Source organism: Glycine soja, chromosome 11 (genome assembly GCF_004193775.1).
Source record: "Glycine soja cultivar W05 chromosome 11, ASM419377v2, whole genome shotgun sequence".
Classification (NCBI taxonomy): Eukaryota; Viridiplantae; Streptophyta; class Magnoliopsida; order Fabales; family Fabaceae; genus Glycine; species Glycine soja.
The window spans coordinates 10,187,024-10,211,064 of NC_041012.1; the positions used below are offsets into that span (position 1 = coordinate 10,187,024).

General features: G+C 34.0%; 5 protein-coding genes across 7 annotated transcripts; 3 read left to right on the plus strand and 2 right to left on the minus strand.

Moving 5' to 3' along the window:
- Positions 1-2,229: 2,229 nt before the first annotated feature.
- On the plus strand, positions 2,230-3,039 carry LOC114377140 (extensin-2-like). The gene has a single exon (XM_028335547.1). The coding sequence runs from the start codon at positions 2,294-2,296 to the stop codon at positions 2,780-2,782; it is 489 nt and encodes a 162-aa protein (XP_028191348.1). The 5' UTR covers positions 2,230-2,293; the 3' UTR covers positions 2,783-3,039.
- A 4,184-nt stretch (positions 3,040-7,223) lies between these two features.
- Positions 7,224-9,306, plus strand: LOC114377139 (extensin-2-like). Of its 2 annotated transcripts, XM_028335546.1 has the most exons (2): positions 7,224-8,030; positions 8,271-9,306. In XM_028335546.1, exons 1-2 carry the CDS (start codon positions 7,308-7,310, stop codon positions 9,081-9,083), a joined length of 1,536 nt encoding a protein of 511 aa, XP_028191347.1. In that variant the 5' UTR covers positions 7,224-7,307; the 3' UTR covers positions 9,084-9,306. The 2 variants fall into 2 exon arrangements, with proteins under 2 accessions (XP_028191347.1, XP_028191346.1); XM_028335545.1 differs by having other exon boundaries at positions 7,224-9,306.
- A 1,601-nt stretch (positions 9,307-10,907) lies between these two features.
- On the plus strand, positions 10,908-14,541 carry LOC114372854 (polyadenylate-binding protein RBP47B'-like). 2 transcript variants are annotated; one of them, XM_028330395.1, is made up of 7 exons: positions 10,908-11,548; positions 11,644-11,726; positions 12,100-12,230; positions 12,477-12,573; positions 13,771-13,929; positions 14,007-14,089; positions 14,238-14,541. In XM_028330395.1, exons 1-7 carry the CDS (start codon positions 10,978-10,980, stop codon positions 14,326-14,328), a joined length of 1,215 nt encoding a protein of 404 aa, XP_028186196.1. In that variant the 5' UTR covers positions 10,908-10,977; the 3' UTR covers positions 14,329-14,541. The 2 variants fall into 2 exon arrangements, with proteins under 2 accessions (XP_028186196.1, XP_028186197.1); XM_028330396.1 differs by having other exon boundaries at positions 10,909-11,548; positions 11,644-11,717.
- Positions 14,542-16,227: 1,686 nt separating this feature from the next.
- Positions 16,228-19,961, minus strand: LOC114375692 (aldehyde dehydrogenase family 3 member F1-like). The gene is made up of 9 exons (XM_028333543.1): positions 19,691-19,961; positions 19,443-19,511; positions 19,240-19,336; positions 18,930-19,136; positions 18,245-18,474; positions 17,946-18,118; positions 17,164-17,254; positions 16,861-17,010; positions 16,228-16,766 (listed from the first exon to the last, which is right to left on the minus strand). Exons 1-9 carry the CDS (start codon positions 19,889-19,891, stop codon positions 16,500-16,502), a joined length of 1,485 nt encoding a protein of 494 aa, XP_028189344.1. The 5' UTR covers positions 19,892-19,961; the 3' UTR covers positions 16,228-16,499.
- Positions 19,962-21,725: 1,764 nt separating this feature from the next.
- LOC114377115 lies at positions 21,726-22,205 on the minus strand. The gene has a single exon (XM_028335512.1). The coding sequence runs from the start codon at positions 22,203-22,205 to the stop codon at positions 21,726-21,728; it is 480 nt and encodes a 159-aa protein (XP_028191313.1).
- Positions 22,206-24,041: the final 1,836 nt, after the last annotated feature.

Consider the following 24,041-nt stretch of genomic DNA (forward strand, 5'->3'; position numbering starts at 1 on the left):
TTAACTTTCCAGTTCATCATAGAAAAAAAGTGGGTTCAATTACTTTGATTCTAGTATAAGAAGCTAATTGTATGTATATAGACTGTCAAGAGAAAAAAACTTATAAGTTTCCAGTCTTTCAGAAAATTTACTTCAAGATATCTGTTGATATTTTCTACATGTATTATCTTTATAGCTATTTATCAAATTAAAAAAGACCAGCATAACGGAGTCCCTTAAATATTCAAATTAATACCAGACTATAAACTGAGATATTCTTGGGAAATTAAAAACAAAGTTATATTTAACGAAGACTATAAGACTATACCGACGTACGACGACAACTGAAAATATAGTTATAATAAAGATGATGGTGAGATATTGTGAAGAATGTATCAAGTAACTAAGTAAAATTGGGGACATATTTTCCTATGGCAAAGTAACAACGTTTTAGAAGATGTATTCAGTTTGTTGATTAAAATACTATGCCTTTCTAGAACGATTATTCTCCTTCGTCAATCAAGCCACACCTTTACCCGTTACCTTCAACAAAGTATGGGAAATATATATCTGAATATCCCATTCATAAGCCTAGTCGAAACACCGATATACCCCTTTTTAATTTCTGGCGCATACTGATTTTTCCATTTATGTAGGATACTTTCATAATGCAATAAGGGGAGCAGACTGCGTTGAAACCTGCAGTTATATATGTTCCTAATTATGCACACTTCTATGGAGAAACAACTCTAATTGAAATCATTCACCTGCAATATATCACATATGTATCAATACATTGACAATCATTTTCTGATTAACCAAGTGTGATGAATGATGAATGTACAAAACTACAATAATGAATTCTCAATATTGTAAGGTGAAATTAAAAGAGCCTACCGCTAAACTTGTTCTGCAATAATGTGATTCGAATAAAATGTGTTAGAAAGATTACCGGAGGGACTAAATTAATAATTTTGAAATTAAAAATTGAGTATTTATATTTTATATTGTCATTTAATCATAAATTATCAGAATTATTTTAAGATACTTATTTTAAAAATTAATAAATTTAATGATGGATGGTAACTTAATGACTATGTAATTTGATGCATAATCCTTTTTTTCTTAAAAATTAGGAGAAATTAAGAGAATAATAACCAAGGGAGAGTTATCTGGTTGGTTGAGAGACTAATTGAATGAAAATGAAACATGCATATTAGTTAGGCAAAGTTTTTTTTTATAGTCATACAATGTCAAATCAGAAGAAAAACACCCAGAATAATATTGCAACTTCAACACAAAATAAATAAAGAAATAAATAACATTACAACAAATCTTTCCACCGTCGATCTGCATTTACACACCTGGAATTTCTTATTAACAAAAAAATTGTACGAGCTTTCAAATTAAACTCGATCACGAATCCATTTACTGCTGTCTGCTGCCTGCAGTAGCATAAAAAAAAAATATCTGGTACAGGGAGAGCACTAGTGGAATTGATCAAAGTTAGAAAAACTTCAGATGGTGAAAAAATTAAGCAAGGCAAAAGGAGTACATACGTGTTATATTATTGGTTAAAACAATTGATATATATAGTCCTACGGGCATAGAAAGTAATTATACCAAGTCAATTTTTTTTTTCAAGCCACGATGAGAATTTTCTACAGTATTATTATAATTCGTCAAGTATGTTAGTTAGCCTATGGAGAAAAGGATGTCGTATATAAGTTGAATCAGTTCTCACCGACGATACATAAAATAACCATAAAGACAAGATTATGTTTTAACCAATAATATGGCGATTAGGAATAAAGAACCAAAGCTAATAATAAAGATAAGACATTTTAAAGAATTCGGGCAAGTTTTACATTTGACTTTATCAGCAATTTCACACTTAAGGCTCTCGCGATCATAATGCCAGTTATCCACAAAAAGGCAAAGGAAATAATCAGAATTGTCTATACTAAACATGACGCGCTTGAAAATTATTTGTTTAAACCTAACAAAAACTCATTCAGCCGTACCATCACCAACTCTCTTCTTGACTTTGTTAACAGCCCCCGTGTTGTGGAAAATACGAAATCGTTTATTGGAAAACCACAACATCAAGTTGAAATGTTAAAATAATGTAATCATATTTTGAAACTTTAAGCCAGACTGTCACCTAACAAAGATATCTTATCGATCAGCCATCATTGAAGGCAAACACTATATAAAGGCTTGCAATCCATACTTTGCCAAGCAAGAAACTAATAGATCATAATAAGTCTTCTAAAGGACGAGAGAACAAGGGCTGCAAACTCAGATAGAGAAGATGGGAAACAGGCAATGGCCTCCATTGGTCATTGCATTAACATTTTGTCTAATGGCTATCAGTGTTGGCGCTGATGATAAGCCTTACTATGGCCAACCATCCAACTACTATCCACACCCCACACCAACACCATATCACCAAGCAAACGGTCCACCTTACTATTACAACTCACCTCCATATTACTACAAATCTCCACCTCCACCCTCTCCATCACCACCACCTCCTTATATCTACCACTCACCTCCACCATATTATTACAAGTCGCCACCTCCTCCATATTATTATAAGTCATCACTACATCCATCATCTTCGCCTCCTCCATCCTATATTTACAAGTCTCCACCTCCACCATCTCCTTCACCACCTCCTCCATATGTTTATAACTCTCCTCCTCCTCCATCACCTTCACCACCTCCACCTTACGTCTACAAGTCACCACCCCTACCATTACTTTCACCACCTCCACCATATGTTTACAAGTCCCCCTGACACCATCTTCATCTCCATCACCTCCGTATGTTTATAAATCCCCTCTTCCACCATCTCCCTCACCTCTCCCTCCATATGTCTACAAATCTTCATGCTAACTCGTTGACAAGTGCACTAGTTTTTACAAGTAGTAAAATACTCGAAAGTCTAAATGTCGAAATCACATGAACTTTGTTTGTATTTAGATTGATACAAATCCAATTTGCAAGGCAGAGATAAGAAATTTAAAATAAAAATGAGAAATAAGATACAAATTTAAAGATAAAAATAAAAGATTGAAAAAAGATTTAGATTAAAAGATGATAAGGATAAAGATAAAAAAAGATAAGATAAGAAAAGTAAAAGATGAAAAAAAAACAAAAGATTAAGATGAAGATAAAAAAAGATAAATTCAGAATGTGATAATGTTGTGACCTAGCCGATCTTATTTGTCTAATATGTACTATTTTAGATTTTTTTCTATCAATTTGGTGAATTTTTTCCTACCCAAAATTGTTAGAATACTTGTCCCTGATGTCTATTTATATCCTAAATGGATTTGCAAAGACTAATGTATGAAGTTCTAATTCTAGATGTTTGTTTTGATGCATGAGCATAATGCAATCACTTTGTCCCTGAAGATTTTTGACGTCTGGCCTAAGTTCACTTCACCACCTCCTTATTACTATAAGTCACCACCACCTCCATCACCTTCACCGCCTCCTCCATAATAATAGAAATCCCCACCTCCATCATCACATTCGCCTCCTCCACCATATCACCCCACCTCTATAACTCACCCTCACCTCCTGTGTATTATGCTTGTGGCTAGATCAATTTAAATTTTTTAATAAATTATGTTCATCATTGTTGAGTTTAATTTAATTATAATTACAAAAATTTATTCAGAATAAGGTCTACTCTGAAGTAAGCCTTATTTTGGCTGTAGTGTAGCCCATGAGTGTGTATTGGTGTTAACTCAAAAGTGCGTATTAATCTCTTTTTCATATATACATTATATATTATATTTCCTTTTTAGTTGGTGCTGGTTTCCATTTTCTTTGCGTTATGAAATTACATGTTTCAATTTTATTATCTTTTCTTCAATGAACTAAAAGTTAATATTACTATTTTTGAGCTATACGATTCAGTATTATCCAAATATGATACGCTTTATGATCTTATCTGTGTTATATTTGAATCGCTCCCATCCCATTATTCACGATTCGGATTTCGGAGGGAAAGTGTGAACGTATAGGGAAGTAATATGCATATGGGCCACGATGGCTTCACTCAGAATTCAGAACAGTTTTCTTCCGCGCGATTAGAAAGTCTTCACAAGTGAGCTGGCTATCTACACAGCATGGAGCAACCACCAAGCAAACTTTAAACATACAGAAGAATAAGAATATGTAGACTGTAGTCTCCCTATATGTATGCTTCTCACTTACAAAGTCATTAAGTATCATTTTAGTCAACAATGGTCAAATTTATAAGGATGAAACTTATCTCACAATAATATGCGTTCGAACTTCGAACCTCATTGTTGATATGAGAATTATTGATAAATAATCTATAAATATTTTTATAAACAAACTCATTAAAGTATGATGTATGTCCTGATTTAATGTATGTTCGAAATTCAATTCACCTAAATTTTTTACTATAAAAAAACATCACTTTAATAATAAAAAACTATCGAGTAGCAAAATGAAAGATAACTTAAACAACCTGCCTATGTCTAATTAAAGTGAACAATATGATAAAAGTATTATTTTGGCCAATGAGAAAGGAGAAGTTAACATGTGAAACCAAAAGAAATTCCAACTTGCACTAATAGCCTTAGGAATAGTTCATCACAAAAAAAAAAAATATGGATGATTTTCTGACCAAGCCGAAAAGAAAAATATATGCATATATGAGTGGAAAGAAAAAATATTTTAAAAGTTAGAACGCAGTGGGAGAAAAATATTTTATAATTTGTTGAGAATAGTCTCACATCTGATATTTAACAAATTTGATAAGTGCTTATATGACTGGGTAGGACCCTTTATGAACCGATTTTTAAGGGGACCTTTCGAATGTCTTTATTGCACTATAAATTTAATATAATTTTCCTGTGTTTCAGAAAAATTATTTAAGATCTTTTAACATTTTCAGCGTGTAAAATATGTTTATATAGTTATTTAAAGAATGTCTGACATAATCAACAAATATTCTAATTGACGGAGTAGTCCCTTAAGTTGATGTCAACTAAAAACTTAAGATATACTCTTGGATAGTAGTTATTTAGCAAAGAGTATAACCGACGTGGGAGAAATAATAATTAAAGAAGATGGAGGTGAGATATCGATAATGTTGCAATTAAGTAATAATTAACTTGGTAAAATTAATGGGGATAAAAATTACTATGACAAGTAACAGCGTATAGAAGACATATATGTTGATTAAAATATATGCCTTCTAAATTCTAATTAGGACGATTATTCTTCCCCATTAGGCAATACTATTAATTACCTTATTTTAAGTTTTAAGTAAGAAAAATATCTGAATATATTAATCTACTTTTTTATTTTCTGGTGCATACATACTGGTAGATCTTTCCGTAGTTTATGTAGGATACTTTTGTACATTTTTACGACTGGAAGCTTGCACCATATATAATTAAGTAACTCTTGATCCGAAGTTTATTGCCAGAGACGGTTAATTTTTATCCAGTTATTTCAAACTTGGAAAGACATAAAAGTAAATGGAAGATGCATTGCCCCTTCCCACATAATTTCATTTCGTGTTCAAACCCGTGGCACAATATTGCTGCTATATATATAATTAACCCAAGCAGCGATAGGTTGATCTTTGATAAAACCCTAAGGCTACCTAGTATAGTTTTAATTTTCTGCTAATATAATTTCACGTCCCTTCCAATTTTCTCGTTAGGCTAGAAACATGTGAAAATTAAAGGAAAAATTTAACCATTCTATCCATCTCATAATGTTATATATATAAGTGGAGCAATTTTTGCGTTGAGGTCATGTGCAGTTCAATGACAAGTATAAATCTATCCCATTCTTATTGATCTGCGCCTAACCAAACTTCTATGGAGAAACAACTGTAATTAACATCAACCCTGGAAGATATCATATGTATCAATATATACCTATATAGGACAATCAATTTCCAATTAACAAATATAGTGTCATGAATTGATAATAATGAAATCTAGATGTAACGTAAGGTGAAAATTAAAGAAGTCATGTCCGCTGAAATTGGAATGCACTAATGTAATATGAATTAAATGGGCAGTAATAGAAAATTACAAGCATGGTTAATTTAATGAATTTGATAAAATTGGGAGAGAAAAAAATAACAAAAAGGAGGTTATCAGGTAGTTAAAGAGACTAATCAAATTAAAGAGAGACATGAATTCAACAAGCAAGCAACGACGTGCTGATCGAAGTATTTTTATAGTCTTTTTGTATCAATCAAATCAAATACAATACATTGCACAATACATATTAAATAATATTTTTTTTAGGAGAATATTGAATAGTATTACACGTTCAACATAAAAATAAAGAAATAAATAACATTACAACATGTCTTTCCACAATCAATCTACATTTCGACACCAAGAATTTTTTATTTACAAAATATTACACGAGCTTTCAAACACGCAAAAATCCATTTACTGCTCTATAGCTAGCATAAAAAAGATTAGTTGCAGGGTGGAATTGATCAAAGAGTCTATTAGAACAAACTTCTCTGGTGGCCTAAAAAAGGCAAAACGTATACACACGTGATATTGATTAAAACAATTAACGTAGGTGTACTCGCATAGAAAGTAATTATATATACCATGTCAAAAATTAAAATTATGAAGTCACAAGAACGAGAATTTTCTAGAGTGTTATCAAGATTATGTTAGTTTAGACTATTGACAAGGATGCCTTATAACCTGAAGAAGTTTTCACCGACGACATAAGGATAAAATAGCTATAAAGATAACTTTATGTTTTTGTAATCTGAAAATATAGCCATTAGGAAGAAAGAACAAAAGCTAATTATAAAGAAAAGACATATTAGAGAATTGGAGCAAGTTTTGCATTTGACTTTTATAAGCCGTTTCACACTTTAGGCTTGCGATCATGATGGCCAGTTCTCCGTGAAATGGCAGAGGAAATAATCAGATTTGACTGCTATGACGCGGTTTTCAATTATTTGTTTATATCAAACAAGAACTCTTCATTCAGCCATGCCATCCACTACTCTCTTCTTGACTTTGTAGTTTGTACCCAGCCCGCATCGTGGAAAATATGAAATCGTTTAATGCTAAACCACAACATATATCAAGTTGAAATAATATAAATATATTTTCAAACTTTAAGCCACTCTGTCATCTAACAACAATGATATCTTATCGACCATATGATTGAAAGCAAACACTATATAAAGGATTACAATCCATACTTTGCAAAGCAATAAATTAATAGATCATAGTAAGTCTTCTAAAGAACGATCATACAAAAGAGCTTCATACTAAGTGAAGATGGGAACGAGGCAATGGCCTCGACTGATCCTTGCATTGGCATTTTGCCTAATAGCTATGAGTGTTGGTGCTGATTATAAGCCTTACTATGGCCAACCGTCTAACTACTATCCACGCCCCCCACCACCACCATATCAGCAAGTAAATCCACCCTACTATCACAAGTCACCTCCATATTATTATAAATCTCCACCTCCACCCTCTCCATCACCACCACCTCCTTATGTCTACAAATTCCCTCCATACCATTACAAGTCTCCTCCACCACCATCTTCTTCACCTCCTCCACCCTATGTCTATAAATCACCACCACCCCCACCCCCTTCACCACCTCCTCCATATGTTTATAAGTCTCCCCCTCCACCTTCTCCATCACCTCCTCCTCCCTATGTTTACAAGTCCCCACCTCCACCTTCTCCTTCCCCTCCTCCACCATATGTCTATATGTCTCCTCCTCCTCTTTCCCCTTCTCCTCTCCCACCATATGTTTACAAGTCTCCTCCCCCGCCATCACCTTCACCACCTCCACCTTATGCTTACAAGTCTCCACCACCCCCATCACCTTCACCACCTCCACCTTATATTTACAAGTCACCACCCCCACCATCTCCATCTCCACCACCTCCATATATTTATAAGTCACCACCTCCACCGTCCCCTTCTCCTCCTCCACCTCCTTCTCCATCCCCACCACCTCCATCTCCATCACCTCCTCCACCATATGTTTACAAGTCTCCACCACCCCCATCACCTTCACCACCTCCACCTTATATTTACAAGTCACCACCTCCACCATCTCCATCTCCACCACCTCCATACGTTTACAAGTCTCCACCACCACCATCTCCATCTCCACCACCTCCATATATTTATAAGTCACCACCTCCACCGTCCCCTTCTCCTCCTCCACCTTATGTCTATAAGTCCCCTCCACCTCCTTCTCCATCACCTCCTCCACCATATGTTTACAAGTCTCCACCACCCCCATCACCTTCACCACCTCCACCTTATATTTACAAGTCATCACCTCCACCATCTTCATCTCCACCACCTCCATACGTTTACAAGTCTCCACCACCACCATCTCCATCTCCGCCACCTCCATATATTTATAAGTCACCACCTCCACCGTCTCCTTCTCCTCCTCCACCTTATGTCTATAAGTCCCCTCCACCTCCATCTCCATCACCTCCTCCACCATATGTTTACAAGTCTCCACCACCCCCATCGCCTTCACCACCTCCACCTTATATTTACAAGTCACCACCCCCACCATCTCCATCTCCACCACCTCCATATGTTTACAAGTCTCCACCACCACCATCTCCATCTCCACCACCTCCATATATTTATAACTCACCACCTCCACCATCCCCTTCTCCTCCTCCACCTTATGTCTATAAGTCCCCTCCACCTCCTTCTCCATTCCCACCACCTCCATATGTCTACAAATCTCCACCCCCTCCATCTCCATCACCTCCTCCACCATATGTTTATAAGTCACCACCACCACCTTCTCCATCACCACCTACACCATATGTTTACAAATCCCCTCCTCCACCATCTCCATCACCTCCTCCGTCATATATTTATAAGTCACCACCACCTCCTTCACCTTCACCACCTTCTCCATATGTATATAAATCTCCACCTCCACCTTCTCCATCGCCTCCTCCACTATATTACTATAAGTCACCACCTCCTCCATCACCCTCACCTCCTCCTCCACCATATCATCCTTACCTCTATAACTCACCCCCACCTCCGGTATATTAAGTTTGCGGCTAAAGCAATTTGATTTTGTTTCTTTTTCAATAAATTATGTTCAACATTGTTGCACTTAATTTGTAATCACTTATGTATTAATAAAAAGGGTCTACACTAAAGTGAGAGCCTTATTTTGGCTGTAGTGTAGCCCATGCGTGTGTATTGGTTTTAATTGATCAAAAGTGTGTTTTAATCTCTCTTACCATATGAATATCAAAATTTGTTCTTCATTGGTGTTGGATTCCATTTTCCTCATTGCATTGTGAAAATATGATCTTGAAGAAATTCACGAATAATGAACCTTTTATATAATAAAATTTTGATTTGATTGTACTCGTTTTACTAAAAGAAAAAGTCAAGATTTGGTCACTTGCTCTCCCTCTATCTATCTCTCCGCATATATATGTGCACTTGTAAGCAATGAACAAGTGGATTCTTTTTAGTTTGGAATTTGGATAGTCTTGATTAAATAAAGTAAATAAACTGGACATACATGTCTCTTTCTTGGACTTCTGCGTTTATTAGTTTAAAATTGTGTGTTTGGTTTTCTCTCACTCTACTTTCCAAAATAGTTAAATGTGAAAGCAATAACTTGGTAAGATTATTTTCTAATGGATCCAACCATGCTTTAAAAGTAGGAAAAATATATTTAGACACCTAAAATGTTTTTAGCCACTTAGAGAGAGAAAAACAACAATGAGAAAAAATTTATAGATATGATATGATGTAATGAAAAAAAAGATAAAGAAAAAAAATGAAAAGAATTAATAGGATATTTAAAATAAAAAATATTAAACTGTACGAATATCTTAACTATAAAAAATGACAAAGTACTCTTTTATTTATTTTTTTGGAATTAATGACAAACTCCTTTTTTTAATCAGGGGCAAACTCTTTTAATAGCATCTATTGTATTCCACTTCCCTTGATTCCCGTCAAATTAACATAAATAATTAGTTGTTATTTCTTAAAATTAAAAAAAATAACATTTGTAATTCGTACATTTTGTGAAAAATTTCCTTCATACCAATAGCAATTCTCTTAAAATAAAAGGATGTTCCAATATCATGACCCTTAAAAAGTTAAAAGTAATGAAAAAGAATTTCATATTAAACTAATATATTTAATTTTAAGCATTTATTCAATTTATTTTCTAATAAATACAAATGACTTAAAAGACTCAACAATACATTTATTAAAATTAAAAAAAGAATAAAAATATTTTAATAAAATTATCTCTTAATAAATACTTTTGTTATCTAGAACTATTTATTTTAAAAAGTGTATATGGAAAAACTTTAAATATTAATATTTTGGAACGGAGGAGTATATTTTCAAAATAACTAACCCACGACAAAAGTCTTGATAATCAGAAATATTATATGGTAATAATTTCATCAAAATTCTTACCAAAATGAATGAATATTATAAAAAAAAATTTATCATTCAATTATAAATCATGGTTTGAATTACCTTAATTAAAATAATTATTGCTAATGTATTATCATTTTTTCACTTAAACAAATGGACAAATTCCATACCACCTGAATTTTGTGTACTAATGTCCCAACTGCACTCCCATGTCCTCTTTCATGAATGCTTTTTAACCTTTTGGAATAATTATTCCGGAAACCAAAAAGACAGTGCATTCCAGAAATATAATTTTTACATTCCAGACTCCACAATGAACATTCTTAAAGGATAAAGAAAGTGCAGGAAGCAAAAAGGGAAATATAGAAAGCAATAACCCAACCGAGGTACGGAAGGGCCCATAACATAACTCAGCCCAGACCCATATCAGTGTCTTCTACAATTTAAATTGAAAAGCAGACTCAATCTTAAACCAACAACACTAAAAAAAAAAAAGAAAAAAGGAGAAGCATACTCAGCGCGGCGGTGGAAGATGGTGGCGACGGCGATCGAGGAAGTGCGAACCCTCTGGATTGGCGATTTACAGTACTGGGTGGACGAGTCCTATCTCTCTCAGTGCTTCGCCCACAACGGCGAAGTGGTTTCCATTAAAATCATCCGCAACAAGCTAACGGGCCAGCCCGAGGGCTACGGCTTCGTCGAGTTCGTCTCGCACGCCTCGGCCGAAGCCTTTCTCCGAACCTACAATGGAGCCCAAATGCCCGGCACGGAGCAGACCTTCAGGCTCAATTGGGCCTCGTTCGGGGACTCCGGGCCCGACCACTCCATCTTCGTCGGCGATCTCGCCCCCGACGTCACCGATTTTCTCCTCCAGGAAACCTTTCGGGCCCATTATCCGTCCGTTAAAGGGGCCAAAGTCGTCACCGACCCCGCCACTGGCCGCTCCAAGGGCTATGGGTTCGTTAAGTTCGCCGATGAGGCCCAGAGGAACCGCGCCATGACTGAAATGAACGGCGTTTATTGCTCCACGCGCCCAATGCGTATTAGTGCTGCCACACCTAAGAAGAACGCTTCTTTTCAACACCAATATGCTCCACCTAAAGGTAACTACAATATAAGTCTCGCTTCGTTAGTTCCATTCATAGTCTTTAATGCAACTTAGAAGAGGCATTTGATAATGAGTTTAATTGCTTTGCAGCAATGTATCAATTTCCTGCATACAGTGCTCCAGTGAGTGCTGTTGCGCCGGAGAATGATGTGAATAATACCACTGTAAGTTGGGTACATCACTGACCAATAATTTATTTATGTGATGATGAGTAAATCAACGTTTTAGTCCTATAAGTGTATAACACTGTAAGGAAATTTCAAATAAGTCCGATCGCATTAGTCCAAAATTCAGAAAAATGTATTATTTGAGAGATAATATTAAGCTTAAGGATCAAATTGATAGTAAGTGTTCAAGTTTATGAACTAGGATGAAACAACTGGAAATTTTGGGTACTTGTTTGGAATTTACTTAATTTTAGAGACTCATATGACAGCACACTAAAGTGGTGATAGTGCATTACACTTTCAGGAATCAAATTGGTGGTTTACTCTTTATGTGTTTTTAATTTTATGGTATTGTTACTTACATTCGTTTGTGTTGCAGGTTTGTATTGGTAATTTGGATCTTAATGTGACGGAGGAGGAGCTTAAGCAAACCTTTATGCAATTTGGAGATATTGTGTTGGTGAAAATTTATGCGGGCAAAGGATATGGTTATGTTCAATTTGGAACTAGGTTTTGCCTTTTTACCCTTAATCTTTAACATGCGAATCTTTGTGGGGTTACTCTAGTATTTTTGAAACTCAAAGGGTAAATGATATTTTGACTGTTGCTACCCCTTTTCCAAGGCAATAAGTTTCATGTGGCCTGATGTCATGTTACTCTGCATCTTATGAGGTCTTTCATCAATCTTAGTTTCTTCTCCTTCTTAATCTTGTTGTTAATTGGCTTTTTAACTGCTTCCATGGCTTTTGTCTGTAGAGTGTCTGCTGAAGATGCCATTCAGAGAATGCAAGGGAAGGTAATAGGTCAACAAGTTATCCAAATTTCTTGGGGCAGCTCCATGACAGCTAGACAGGTGATTTTGCCTTTGGAAATGATTCATCTATTGACAAAATGATTTAGTTTGTCATGCTTACAACTATAACATATATACAACCATATAAAGTCTTCCAAAACTTCTAGGTCGGTAACATTACATATACACAACATTACATCCATACTCAGTTCTAGCATAGATTTTTATGGCCTTTATTATGTTTAGGGTTATTGTCCTTGAGAATTTGATCTTTAGCCGAGTTCAATGTTGTTGTGTGATTTATGTAGCTGATCTCACCCCATGTGATAAGGTTTTTGTTGTTGTATGTTTTGCAATGTTTAGTGGTGCAGCGGTAAAGTTGTGCCTTGGTGACTTGTTGGTCATGGGTTTGAATCCGGAAACAGCCTCTTTGCATATGTAAGGGTAAGGCTGCGTACAATATCCCTCCCCCATACCTTCGCATAGCGAAGAGCCTCTGGGCAATGGGGTACGAAGTTTTTAGTGGTTTGGCCGTTTGGTTGTTGAAAGATATGTTTGGAAGATGAGTCTAGACTCTACTTGACGATCATGAGATTATGATGCCTATGAAGTTTGGTTCACTTGATGGGATTGGAGAATGTTGGTAAAAAGGAATTAGGTTCAGGTCCAGTTGGAGGTCGTTTTTAATAGGTGATCACAATCGCATAGCCAAACTGGGTTTGGAGCCACTTCCCCTTCCCTTGAACTTTCGTTCAGAGAGAAAAAGGTCATGAGGTTGTGATGATATGTGGTGACCAAGTAAAAATAATATGAGAAAGCTGAATATTAGCTCAAAGCTGAGTGGTTTTAGTTGATGATGTAGTATTATTTGAGATTCCTGTAGCATTAACATGTGAATGCCCAATGTGTAGATTGAGAGTTCTATAATTGAACGATAAGAAAGAATGAGACTAAAAAATAATTAAATAATAGGAGTATTGTAGAAGGGGTATCAACTATCACCATAGTGGCTTCTCTTTTTCTCCTTTTCCTTTTTTAACTGGATACCAAACCTTACTGAGCTTTAATCACTGAAAAATATTGATTTATAAAATTCTCTATTAATGATGTCAGGCAACCAGATTATCTTGTTGCAATAAATATTAGATTTTCTGATCTGCTCAATTAGTAGCTGGTATGAAGATTCACCTTTTAGTGTTCGTTAGATGTGCAATTATGTTAGCACTAACAAATTTTTTTTAATGAAACAAATTATAGGATGTGCCCGGTGGCTGGGGTGTACAGATGGATCCAAGTCAATGGAGTGCCTACTATGGATATGGACAGGGTTATGAAGCATATGCTTATGGTGCTACTCAAGATCCCTCCATTTATACTTATGGTGCATATGCTGGTTATGCACAATACCCTCAACAGGTAAGTTTACATACACGACCGATGAAAGAGAATGACATTTTTGGGTTACTCATGCATATTGGTTGCTTAATTTTCAGGTTGAAGGTGCTCAAGACATGTCAGTAGTGTCTATGCCTATGGAGGAATTGTATGATCCCCTGGCAATGCCTGATGTCGATAAGTAAGCTTCTCGCCCCTTCTCCTTTCTTTTTAAATTTAAAAAGTTATAGACACCTTAAAAATTATTTACATTGACCTTCACCAAAAGAAAAAAGTTGTATATATTGGCTCATTGTGTGTTTATGACGGATCTTTGATTCCTTTGCCAGATTAAATGCTGCATATCTTTCAATACATGGAAGTTCCATTTTAGGGCGGTCCCTTTGGCAGAGAACTTCACAATCTTTACAGCAAGCCTAGGATCTATTTGTATTGCCTGGTCAATTTTATGCATGAAGGCTCAAAACATGGCGGTCTTGCAACTTTTTGTTTGTTTGTTTCAATATTAGTGGAATAGCATGTTAATTAGATTAATGGTATTATTTTATGATGTAATACTGAATTTTCATGAGGATAGCCTGGTGTCATAATCTTAATTTTCAGAATTTGTTGTATTATAGGCTCTTTTTCCTATCTGTGCTTCCTAAATTTTCATATAGATATATACATACTTTTTTTTTCTTGAATTGCTGGAATCGGTATCTCTCAATCCCACTTACTATTACGTAAAACATGCAAATACTTGGGGATATGGGGTAGAGACGGTTAACCAACTGAAATATCCTCTACAAGGCTCTAAAAATTATTATCAGTTTTAACTTTTAATTCAAAAAATTTGATTTTTTTTAACTTCCAGTTTAACTTGTACTCCTTTTATATAATTATTTTTCTCTATTATTTTCATCTCATTATTTTTTGTTCTTTCCTTATTATTTTCCCCCTTTTTTTTACCTAATTCACACATCATAAGCAAGTATGAAAAAAAAACATTTTTCTTAATCCAATTACAAAGTACTTGATAGAACATTATGGCGAAAGTTGATCCATGTAGCCGATCCCACCTAATGGGATAAAGCGTTGTTGTTGTTGGTTTGCCCTGGTACCAGAACAGTGATTGTATTTTGATTTTGGCCCTTTAATTGATTGATTATCTTGTAATTTTAATTCTCTTTTTCTCTTGCCTAGACCATTTGATTGTCCTTCTTATTTTAAATACTGATAAATGAAAAAAAAAAAAAAAGAAACCAAACTTTGTCAGGTAACATAAATGTCAGAAATCACAATTGTGTGTATCTTATTCTAAATATTCATGATTTTGTAATTAGGAGAGAATGTGTTAGAAAAGCGTTAGAAGAATTGGATATTTTGATGTGCAATTAGGCGGCGATTCACTAACGAACACTTTTTTTTATGGAACTAACCAGCTAATTACTTGCTGGTGTTCGGAAATTAATTTCTTTAAATAAAAGAGGAAATCTGGTTCATTTAATGACACTCACATCAAGTTGATTTAATGATTAAAAAAGAACATTGCTTACAATAATTGTCACCAGCAATCGGTGTATTTTCGACTACCAATATACGATCACAATTCTCTACCACTACTTTTCCTGGTTGCAGACATTGAGTTTGAATAGTCATAGTGATAGGGCATTGTTTTGGAGCGGAATAATTAATAATTAAGGTTGGTGGAATTGAGCGTGTGGGAATGAATCTGTTACATATGTACAGTATCCTTCATTTGTTTTGAAATAACTGTCATTTTTAAATTATCGTACACAAATTTAAAAAATAAATACAAAAGTTATGGATTCATTTGGTTATTTTTCTTCTCATTTCGTTAATTTTCTATTTTGTAAAAATGCTTAAATTTAGTGATAAAAGTGAAAAAAGAAAAATGATGTCCTCCTTGCTTTCTAAAATGATAAATAATTTAAAAAACATTAAAAGTAACAGTTATTTTAAAATGATAAAATACTAATCCTTATGCCATTCTGATATTTATTTCAGTATTTAGTTTCATGTCAACGTAAATACTATGATTATATATAATTTGTCCCCATCACTTAACTTTATAAAAAAAATAGAAACTAGAAAGAAATCATTATTTGTCTTTATATATGTTATCCAATTGTTCAAAAGAAAAGCATGTCACTGCCTCCCAACTTTTTTGTCCACAAGTACAAACTCTTTTTAGTTTCTTAAAAAAAAACTATTTCATTGCTGCCACAAGTACAAACTTGCAATACAACTACCATAAGTCCGTAAGGTAGAAGAAGAAGAAGAAAAAACAGAGGCAAGACAAGTTTACAAGCCCGGTTGATGGAACAAGATATATGATTAATGTCAAATAATTGCAATTCAGTACTACAGCGACCTTACTAAAACCATAACATTGAACCTTGTTATCACGATAATGGATTAATCAAGCTGTATAAGAATTTAATACGCAAATATTGTTATCCATAAGTACCGTTCACTAATTGTTCATAGAACAATTTTTATTGGGTACGCTCCTAAATCTTAACAGCTATTGAAAAAGAAATAAAATAAAATAAAAGTACCCAAGTAACGAGCTAGCTAGCTAAACATTAAACATGATCTGCGATTAAGCGTTTTGATGGTCTCTTTAAGCCCAACAGGACAAGGAGCAATCCCAGATAATCATAATTGTAAGAGACTTCAAGTAGTTGTAACTTATTTAGTGTCCATGGAGGATATCTATACCAAAAGTCAGTGAGGAAACTTCTTCTTACAATTGCTTTCTGGTGGCTAAATGTGTCAAAGGAGAATTTCCCATGGTACATGCCAAACCCACTTTCCCCAACTCCTCCAAATGGAATAGTATCAGCTGCATACTGCACAAATTAACACAAATATTATGCCCTAAGTGAGAACATTAAAATATGTATAAATATTAGAATGATGTTAGATATAGGTTATTGGTATTACTTGTAGAACTGCATCATTGATAGTCACACTGCCAGATGATGTTTCAGATATCATTCTTCTCTGGAGTGTATGGTTTTTGGTGAAAACATAGAGGGCAAGAGGCTTAGGTCTAGCATTTATGAATTTAATACTGTCCTCAATCTTCTCCACCTGCAAATTATTAATAGGAAGAAAAAGAAAAAAGAAATGGAACTCATTGGTCAAGTTGGAAAATATATAGAGAAATACATAGTATAAACATGTGCTATAACTGAGAACAATATTGATATTTTTTTTTTGTGACACATGTTGCATGAAACTTACGGTAATAATTGGAAGCAATGGGCCAAAAATCTCTTCCGACATAATTGCTGCTTCCAGTGGGGGATCCACCAAGATCGTTGGCTCAATAAATCTGCACGAATTCAGATAAAGTTTTTTCGGCCAAGTAATTGTACGTACAACCATATTTGTCTGACCTTTCTAAGGAATTACCGTATTGCATTTAATGCGATAAATCTATATAATGAATTATTCTAATTGTAGAAGTGGTAAAGCATGATTCATTTTGAGACATTTTTTCTAATATATTTTTCTACTATTGTCGGTTAAATTTATTAAAAAATTATCATATTGCAAATGAAATTTACTAAATAAAAAAATGAGACAAGTACTAATTTAAGATTTTTTTAATCATAAATTTTAGTCAAAGTAAAAAAGTGTATTCAATAAGATATTAATTAAAGTGTTTACCAAAACTTTTCTAATTCTAAATCTTTCCATAATATCTTCTTACTTCCTTTTTATATATGATAATTAATAAGTATTGAATTGCATAACAAGTAATGAATGTGTTTATATTTCTAAAAATTAAATATTTATTTTTTATTTATTATATTCTCTTACACATCTATCTTTTACGTTATAAAAAATGTATTAAATATTCTGTTAACGGAGAGAGAAAAAAAAATGTGTAAAAGAATATAATGTTACTTAATACTAAATAGATATACATTAAAAATATGCTAAATAGACATTAACGGAGAGGGAAGATTATTTTACGAGAATCTACTGGAGAAATTAAGGGCAAAGAGTCAGTTAATTACAAGTTTTGTTCGTCCATTGAACCACCATAAACCACAGAACCTTTGACCTGTTTATCCGCAAGAAGATTCTTCAATCTAGAGAAGTGGTGTTTATTAACTATCTTAGCAATAGTTTTTGATTTTCGAGGGTTCTGTCCAAACATTTTCTTGATCCAGACCTTCATCAATTCCACCTAAAAGAAAACAAGAATAAGCACAACAAGCCCCTAGCTATATACATGTGTGTGTGTGACATACGAAGAAACAAATTAAGAGCAGTGAAAAATGTCAAGGGGCGTATGTATCATGTATGTATGTACCAGTTTTAAACAATAACCCTTTTCCACAAGGACATAATCAATTGTTATGCATGCTTGACCAGCACAAGTCCCATATTTCCCCACAATTATTCTCTTCACAGTGACCTCTTTGTCCCAAGAAGATGAAAGGGAATCAACAACTGCAGGGCATTTTCCACCCAACTCCAAAGTCACAGGAGTTAGATGCTTCACAGCAGAAGACATCACAATCCGCCCCACTCGTGCACTTCCTGCCATTAGTTTTTACAGCAATGGAAGAGGAGGAACAACAACATTTTCTTCAGTTAAAAAAGAGAAGGAAAAAAAGAGTATAGTGTGTTTTTAAGTTCACTAATTAAAATAGGTTTAACTCGTTTAATTTTTGTTATCTGTGAGAATTAAAGAGAGACACCATAAAAATTATAACAACTCACACACTCAATTTAATCCACTGAATTAGACTCAATTGATTAAGTCTTTTAGTTTATAAAATATAATTTTGATTCTCATATTTTTAGTAATTAGCAAATCTTATCTTTCTTTAGGAAACTTAAAATACAAGGTGAGATGCGAAATTCACCAATTATGAAAAATTCAAGACTAAAATCATTATTTTTAAAGTAAGAGACTATCATTAATTTTGATAAATAATATGGAGTCACTCACCTATAAAACACATTTTATTGGGAAAAAAATTATCATTTACCTGTGAAGAAGATTTTGTCCCATCTTTGCTCTAGAAGTTGCTGGGTCTCTTGTGGCCCTCCTTGGATCACCTTAATGGCTTTATCGTCCAAATAAGTGGGGAGACTAGAAGCAAGTAGAGAAGAACATGCCGGAGACAACTCTGAAGGCTTTAAGACTGCTGCATTTCCCGCAGCTACTGCTCCTATCAGTGGCTCCAAGGATATTCCTGCAATTTTATATATCAATACCTCTTAATTAGTTAGCTACACAAACCTATATATGTGTGTGTGTGTGAACATATAAATGTTGTTTCTAAGGGTATAACTCACCAATGGGGAAATTCCAAGATGAAATAATGAGAACCAGACCAAGTGGCTCCGGAACAATTTCTGCACTGGTGAGCAATGCTAATTGTGGCAACGCAGCCTATCAAAATTAATTTGGCAACTAGTTACTTCACATATGTATCTATATATGCTCATAGTGTCATCTTCAAACAATTTCCAAGGTGAAGGAAAGGCATGTATCTTACCTTTTTTCCTGACATCCAATCTTTCAAAGACTTCAATGCCAAATTTACGGTCTTAATCAACGTTCCTATCTGCGATAATGGATCAAATAGTAAGAAATTAAATTGTAGTATATGAAAACAGTTTATTATTATAGCACAGCCAAAATACTTAAAGAAAACTTGTGTTTAAGAAACTCTTTAGCCATGCTAAATTAAAAGACTTTTTTTACTGTAATATATAATAGCAGAAGAAATATGTGAAAAGATACCTCGTCTCTGAAAGCTTCAAGTTGATGTTTCCCTAAATCATGCATGAGGGCATTCATGATATCTACTTGTTTTTCCAAGAGAAAACGACGCAGCCCTTTGAGCTGCGATTCTCTCCAAGACTCTTCCTTAGTCTTTCCACTCTCATAATACCCCCTCGTGTCATTTAGGTCTCTCTCCAAAGTTTGCATAGTGATCTCCATATGGTGCTGCTTAACCTCACAGCAAAACCAGTATTTATATTTGTTCAACTAACTCACTTCAATTTGTAAACTAGTTTCGGCTTTCATAAAGGAAAAAGCTAGAGTCCCTTGTGTTGGTTTTGTGAAGAAAATTATAAAAAAGCAGAGGAGATAAGAGAAACAATACGTATGCGGAGGAAATGGAATTATTCTATTCTCATTCAAATTGTTCTCCGCAGCAATACAATAAATAACAAAAGATAAACTAATTAGATAACAAGATATTAGTAAAACAGAATATTAAAACTAACTTACTCCTTAAAGATAGAAATCACTTATTGACTAGGCTAATCCATTAAAACTGACTTACTCCTAAAATATAGGAAACCAACTTATTTACTAAATCCTATTTTAAAAACTAAAAAAATAAAATATTATGCAGTTACAAAAGTATATCTTCAACACTCCTCCTTACTTTTGGAACTGCAAATTCCAATTCTTTGAGTTCAAGTTTGTTGATAGGTAGTGACTTTGTAAACATGACAGCCAGTTGATCTTTAGACTTACAGTAAATTAAGTTCACTTCTCCACTTTGTTGCATCTTTATCAAATAATAGACTTTAATATTGAAATGTTTAGTCTTCCCATAACACACGGAATTGTTTGCAATAGCAATGACTACTTGATTGTCAACAAAAATTCCAGTTTTTTTCTTTTGAGAAAATAAAATGTTTGGCCTTGTTGTAGTGAGATACATTAGACATCCAATCAAGCTCCCATAATATCCTTCATCAATGTTATCAACACTTTCTTCCTTGCTGAACTTCTCCTTTTGATTCATTGGTGTGCTAACAAATTTGCATTCCTCCATTTGAAACTTCTTCAAATTTTCTTTTGCATATTTCTTTTTTTTTCATGTTTAGCATTCTTTCAAGATGGCAATGACCAAGTCTCTTGTGCTAGAGTTCTGTGGGTGTGACTTGAGTGAAATAGGTTGTATGCTCTTCCTCTGTTGGATCAAATGAAAAACTTTTACCTTTCATTTTAACCCTTAGAACTTCCCGGCCAACAATGTCATAGATAAAACAATGTTGATGTTGAAAGGACACTTTAAATCCCTTTTTAATCAACTGACCTACACTTAGTAAGTTTTGGTCAATGTTAGGTACATAAAGAACATCTCATATTAATTTGATACCTGAACACGTTGAAATTGCAACAGTTCCTTTTCCTTTTACTGGAATATAGCCACCATTCCCAATTCTGACCTCTGAGACATTAGTTGGCTTCAAATCCTTGAATAGAGTCTTATCATATGTCATGTGGTTCGTACAACCACTATCAATCAACTAACATTTACAACTACTCCTCATCGAATAGCATGTTGAAGCAAAAATATAATCTTTTTCCTCCTGCTCAACAACTTGGGCATTGACTTCTTGCTGCTGAAATTTGCTTTTACAAATTATAGCTTCGTGTCCAAGCTGATTGTACTTGCTGCACTTTACGTTTGGTCGTTTTCAACATTTGTATGGTGGGTGACCCAATTTTCTGCAATACTGACAAGGTGGATAATTTTTCTTTTTATCCTTGCCTTTGTTTTGGTTGTTTGCACTATTTTCGCTACTTGTTGGTTGATTCTTCTTGAAAAAATTCTTTTTGCTTTCATCAACTTCATGATGTTTGGCGGGCAAAGCACCTTCGACAACACGATCTTGCCTCATCAACCTTCGCTGCTCTTGAGCTTGCAGGGCATGTAGCACTTCTACCAATGTGATTTTCGACATATCCTTTGTGTTCTCCAATGAAGCTATAGATGCTTCATACCTCTCCGGCACCGTTACCAAAATTTTCTCTACAATTCTCGAATCAGCAAAATCACTTCCAACAACTTTATCTTGTTGGCAATACCCAACAATTTGTTTGAGTATTCTTTGATTGTCTCTGACTCTTCCATCCTTTGAAGCTCAAATTTTTTCCTTAAATTCAACACTTGCATGCTTCGTATTCTATCATCTACTGCGTATTCCTCTTTCAGATAATCCCAAATTGCTTTGGGTGATTTAAGAGTCATGATTCTGATGAATATCATTTGTGAAATACCAGTGAACAAATATGACCTCACCTTTGCCTTCTTCATCTTTCTTTCCTTGTGATTTTTAATTTGGGCCATGGTGAGATTTTCAGGCATCGGATATATTTCATAATCCTCTTCCACAGCATCCCACAAATCCAAAGACTCCATGTAGGATTGCATTTTCACTTCCCAAAGATCATAATTCTCTCCATCAAAGATTGGAAGAGTTATGTGGGAAAAACTTGCTTCACCTTCCATGGTACAAGTCCTGTAAGGATAAGGCTCTGATACCAATTGTTGGTTTTGTGGAGGAAATTATAAAAAAACATAGGAGAGAAGAGAAACAATACGTATGCGGAGGAAATAGAATTATTCTATTCTCATTCAAGGGAATAGAATTATTCTATTCTCATTCAAATTGTTCTCAGGAGCAATACAATAAATAACAAAAGATAAACGAATTAGATAACAAGATATTAGCAAAACAGAATATTAAAACTAACTTATTCCTTAAAGATAGAAATCACTTATTTACTAGGCTAATCTGTTAAAACTAACTTACTCCTAACATATAGGAAATCAACTTATTTACTAAATCTTATTTTAAAAACTGAAAAAATAAAATATTATACAATTACAAAAGTATATCTTCTAACACCTTAAATTCTGTATTCACATGTTTTTGTCATAGAGCAAACTAGGGGTTGCACACAACTTCCGAAAATAAAAGCTAGGACATTAAATACCAAAATCGGCACACATCTTCCACGTCGTCCTCTCTGGGATACTGAGTTTACTTCACTGTTTGACACTGAAATTTTTTTATAAAATTATGAACAATAATGAGTTAGGTTCAGTTAGTTCAAACAATCTTTTAATGTAAATTAACGTGCATATCAGTGGGGCGTGATAATTATATTTAATAAAAAAACTTTGTACCCCATTGCCCAGAGGCTCTTCGCTATGCGAAGGTATGGGGGAGGGATGTTGTACGCAGCCTTACCCTTGCATATGCAAAGAGACTGTTTCCGGATTCGAACCCATGACCAACAAGTCACCAAGGCACAACTTTACCGCTGCACCAGGGCTCGCCCTCCTAAAAACTTCGTACCCCATTGCCCAGAGGCTCTTCGCTATGCGAAGGTATGGGGGAGGGATATTGTATGCAGTCTTACCCTTGCATATGCAAAGAGGCTGTTTCCGGATTCGAACCCATGACCAACAAGTCACCAAGGCACAACTTTACCGCTGCACCAGGGCTCGTCCTCACATATAAGTGTATTGATTAAAGAACAAAAAGAAATTATTAGGATATATAAAATTGGATTCTTTATAACTTTTTTTACGTTCTCTTATGACTTCTGTAGTAAATATTTATTTTTAATTCCATACTCAATGTCTTAGAGACACTAATCAACAAAATCTTTAATAGGTCATACATTAAAAAAAATCATTTACAAGAACAAAGGATATAGAGAAGATACAAAATGAAATGATCAAATTATATTAATATAATTTACACATTACATTATGGGTGGTGGTATTTGGATACTCACAATTTACAAATACTCCACAAATAACTCTTATTTTTTCTTTATCTTTCTTCCTAACATATTATATTACCTATTTTATCAATCACTTATCTTTGGTATCTTTGTATCTCTCTCAAAGTGTATATACCTCTTGAATGTCCAAGAATAATTTCTCTTACATTATTCAATATTTTTAATTGGATAATTTTATTTGAAAATGAAAGTTTTTTCACAAATTATATATGTAAAAATCATATATATTAATCTAAAATTATTTAATATCTCATTTATTTAAATTATAAGAATATATAAAAATATGAATTATTTGATTATATTTTTATTATTGTTTAGTTTTTTTAAAAAAAATTAACACAAACAAATAATGGTTAAATAGATACATAGATATAACGAGACTGAATAAAATAAAGCGATTTTAAAAATCAATAATACGTCTTAAATTACTAAACATAGTTTATAAAAAAAAAAGGTACACATATGACTGTAAATATAAATTGAAATGATCGTGTTACATGAGGATGAGAGTTAAGATTTTCTATTGAGT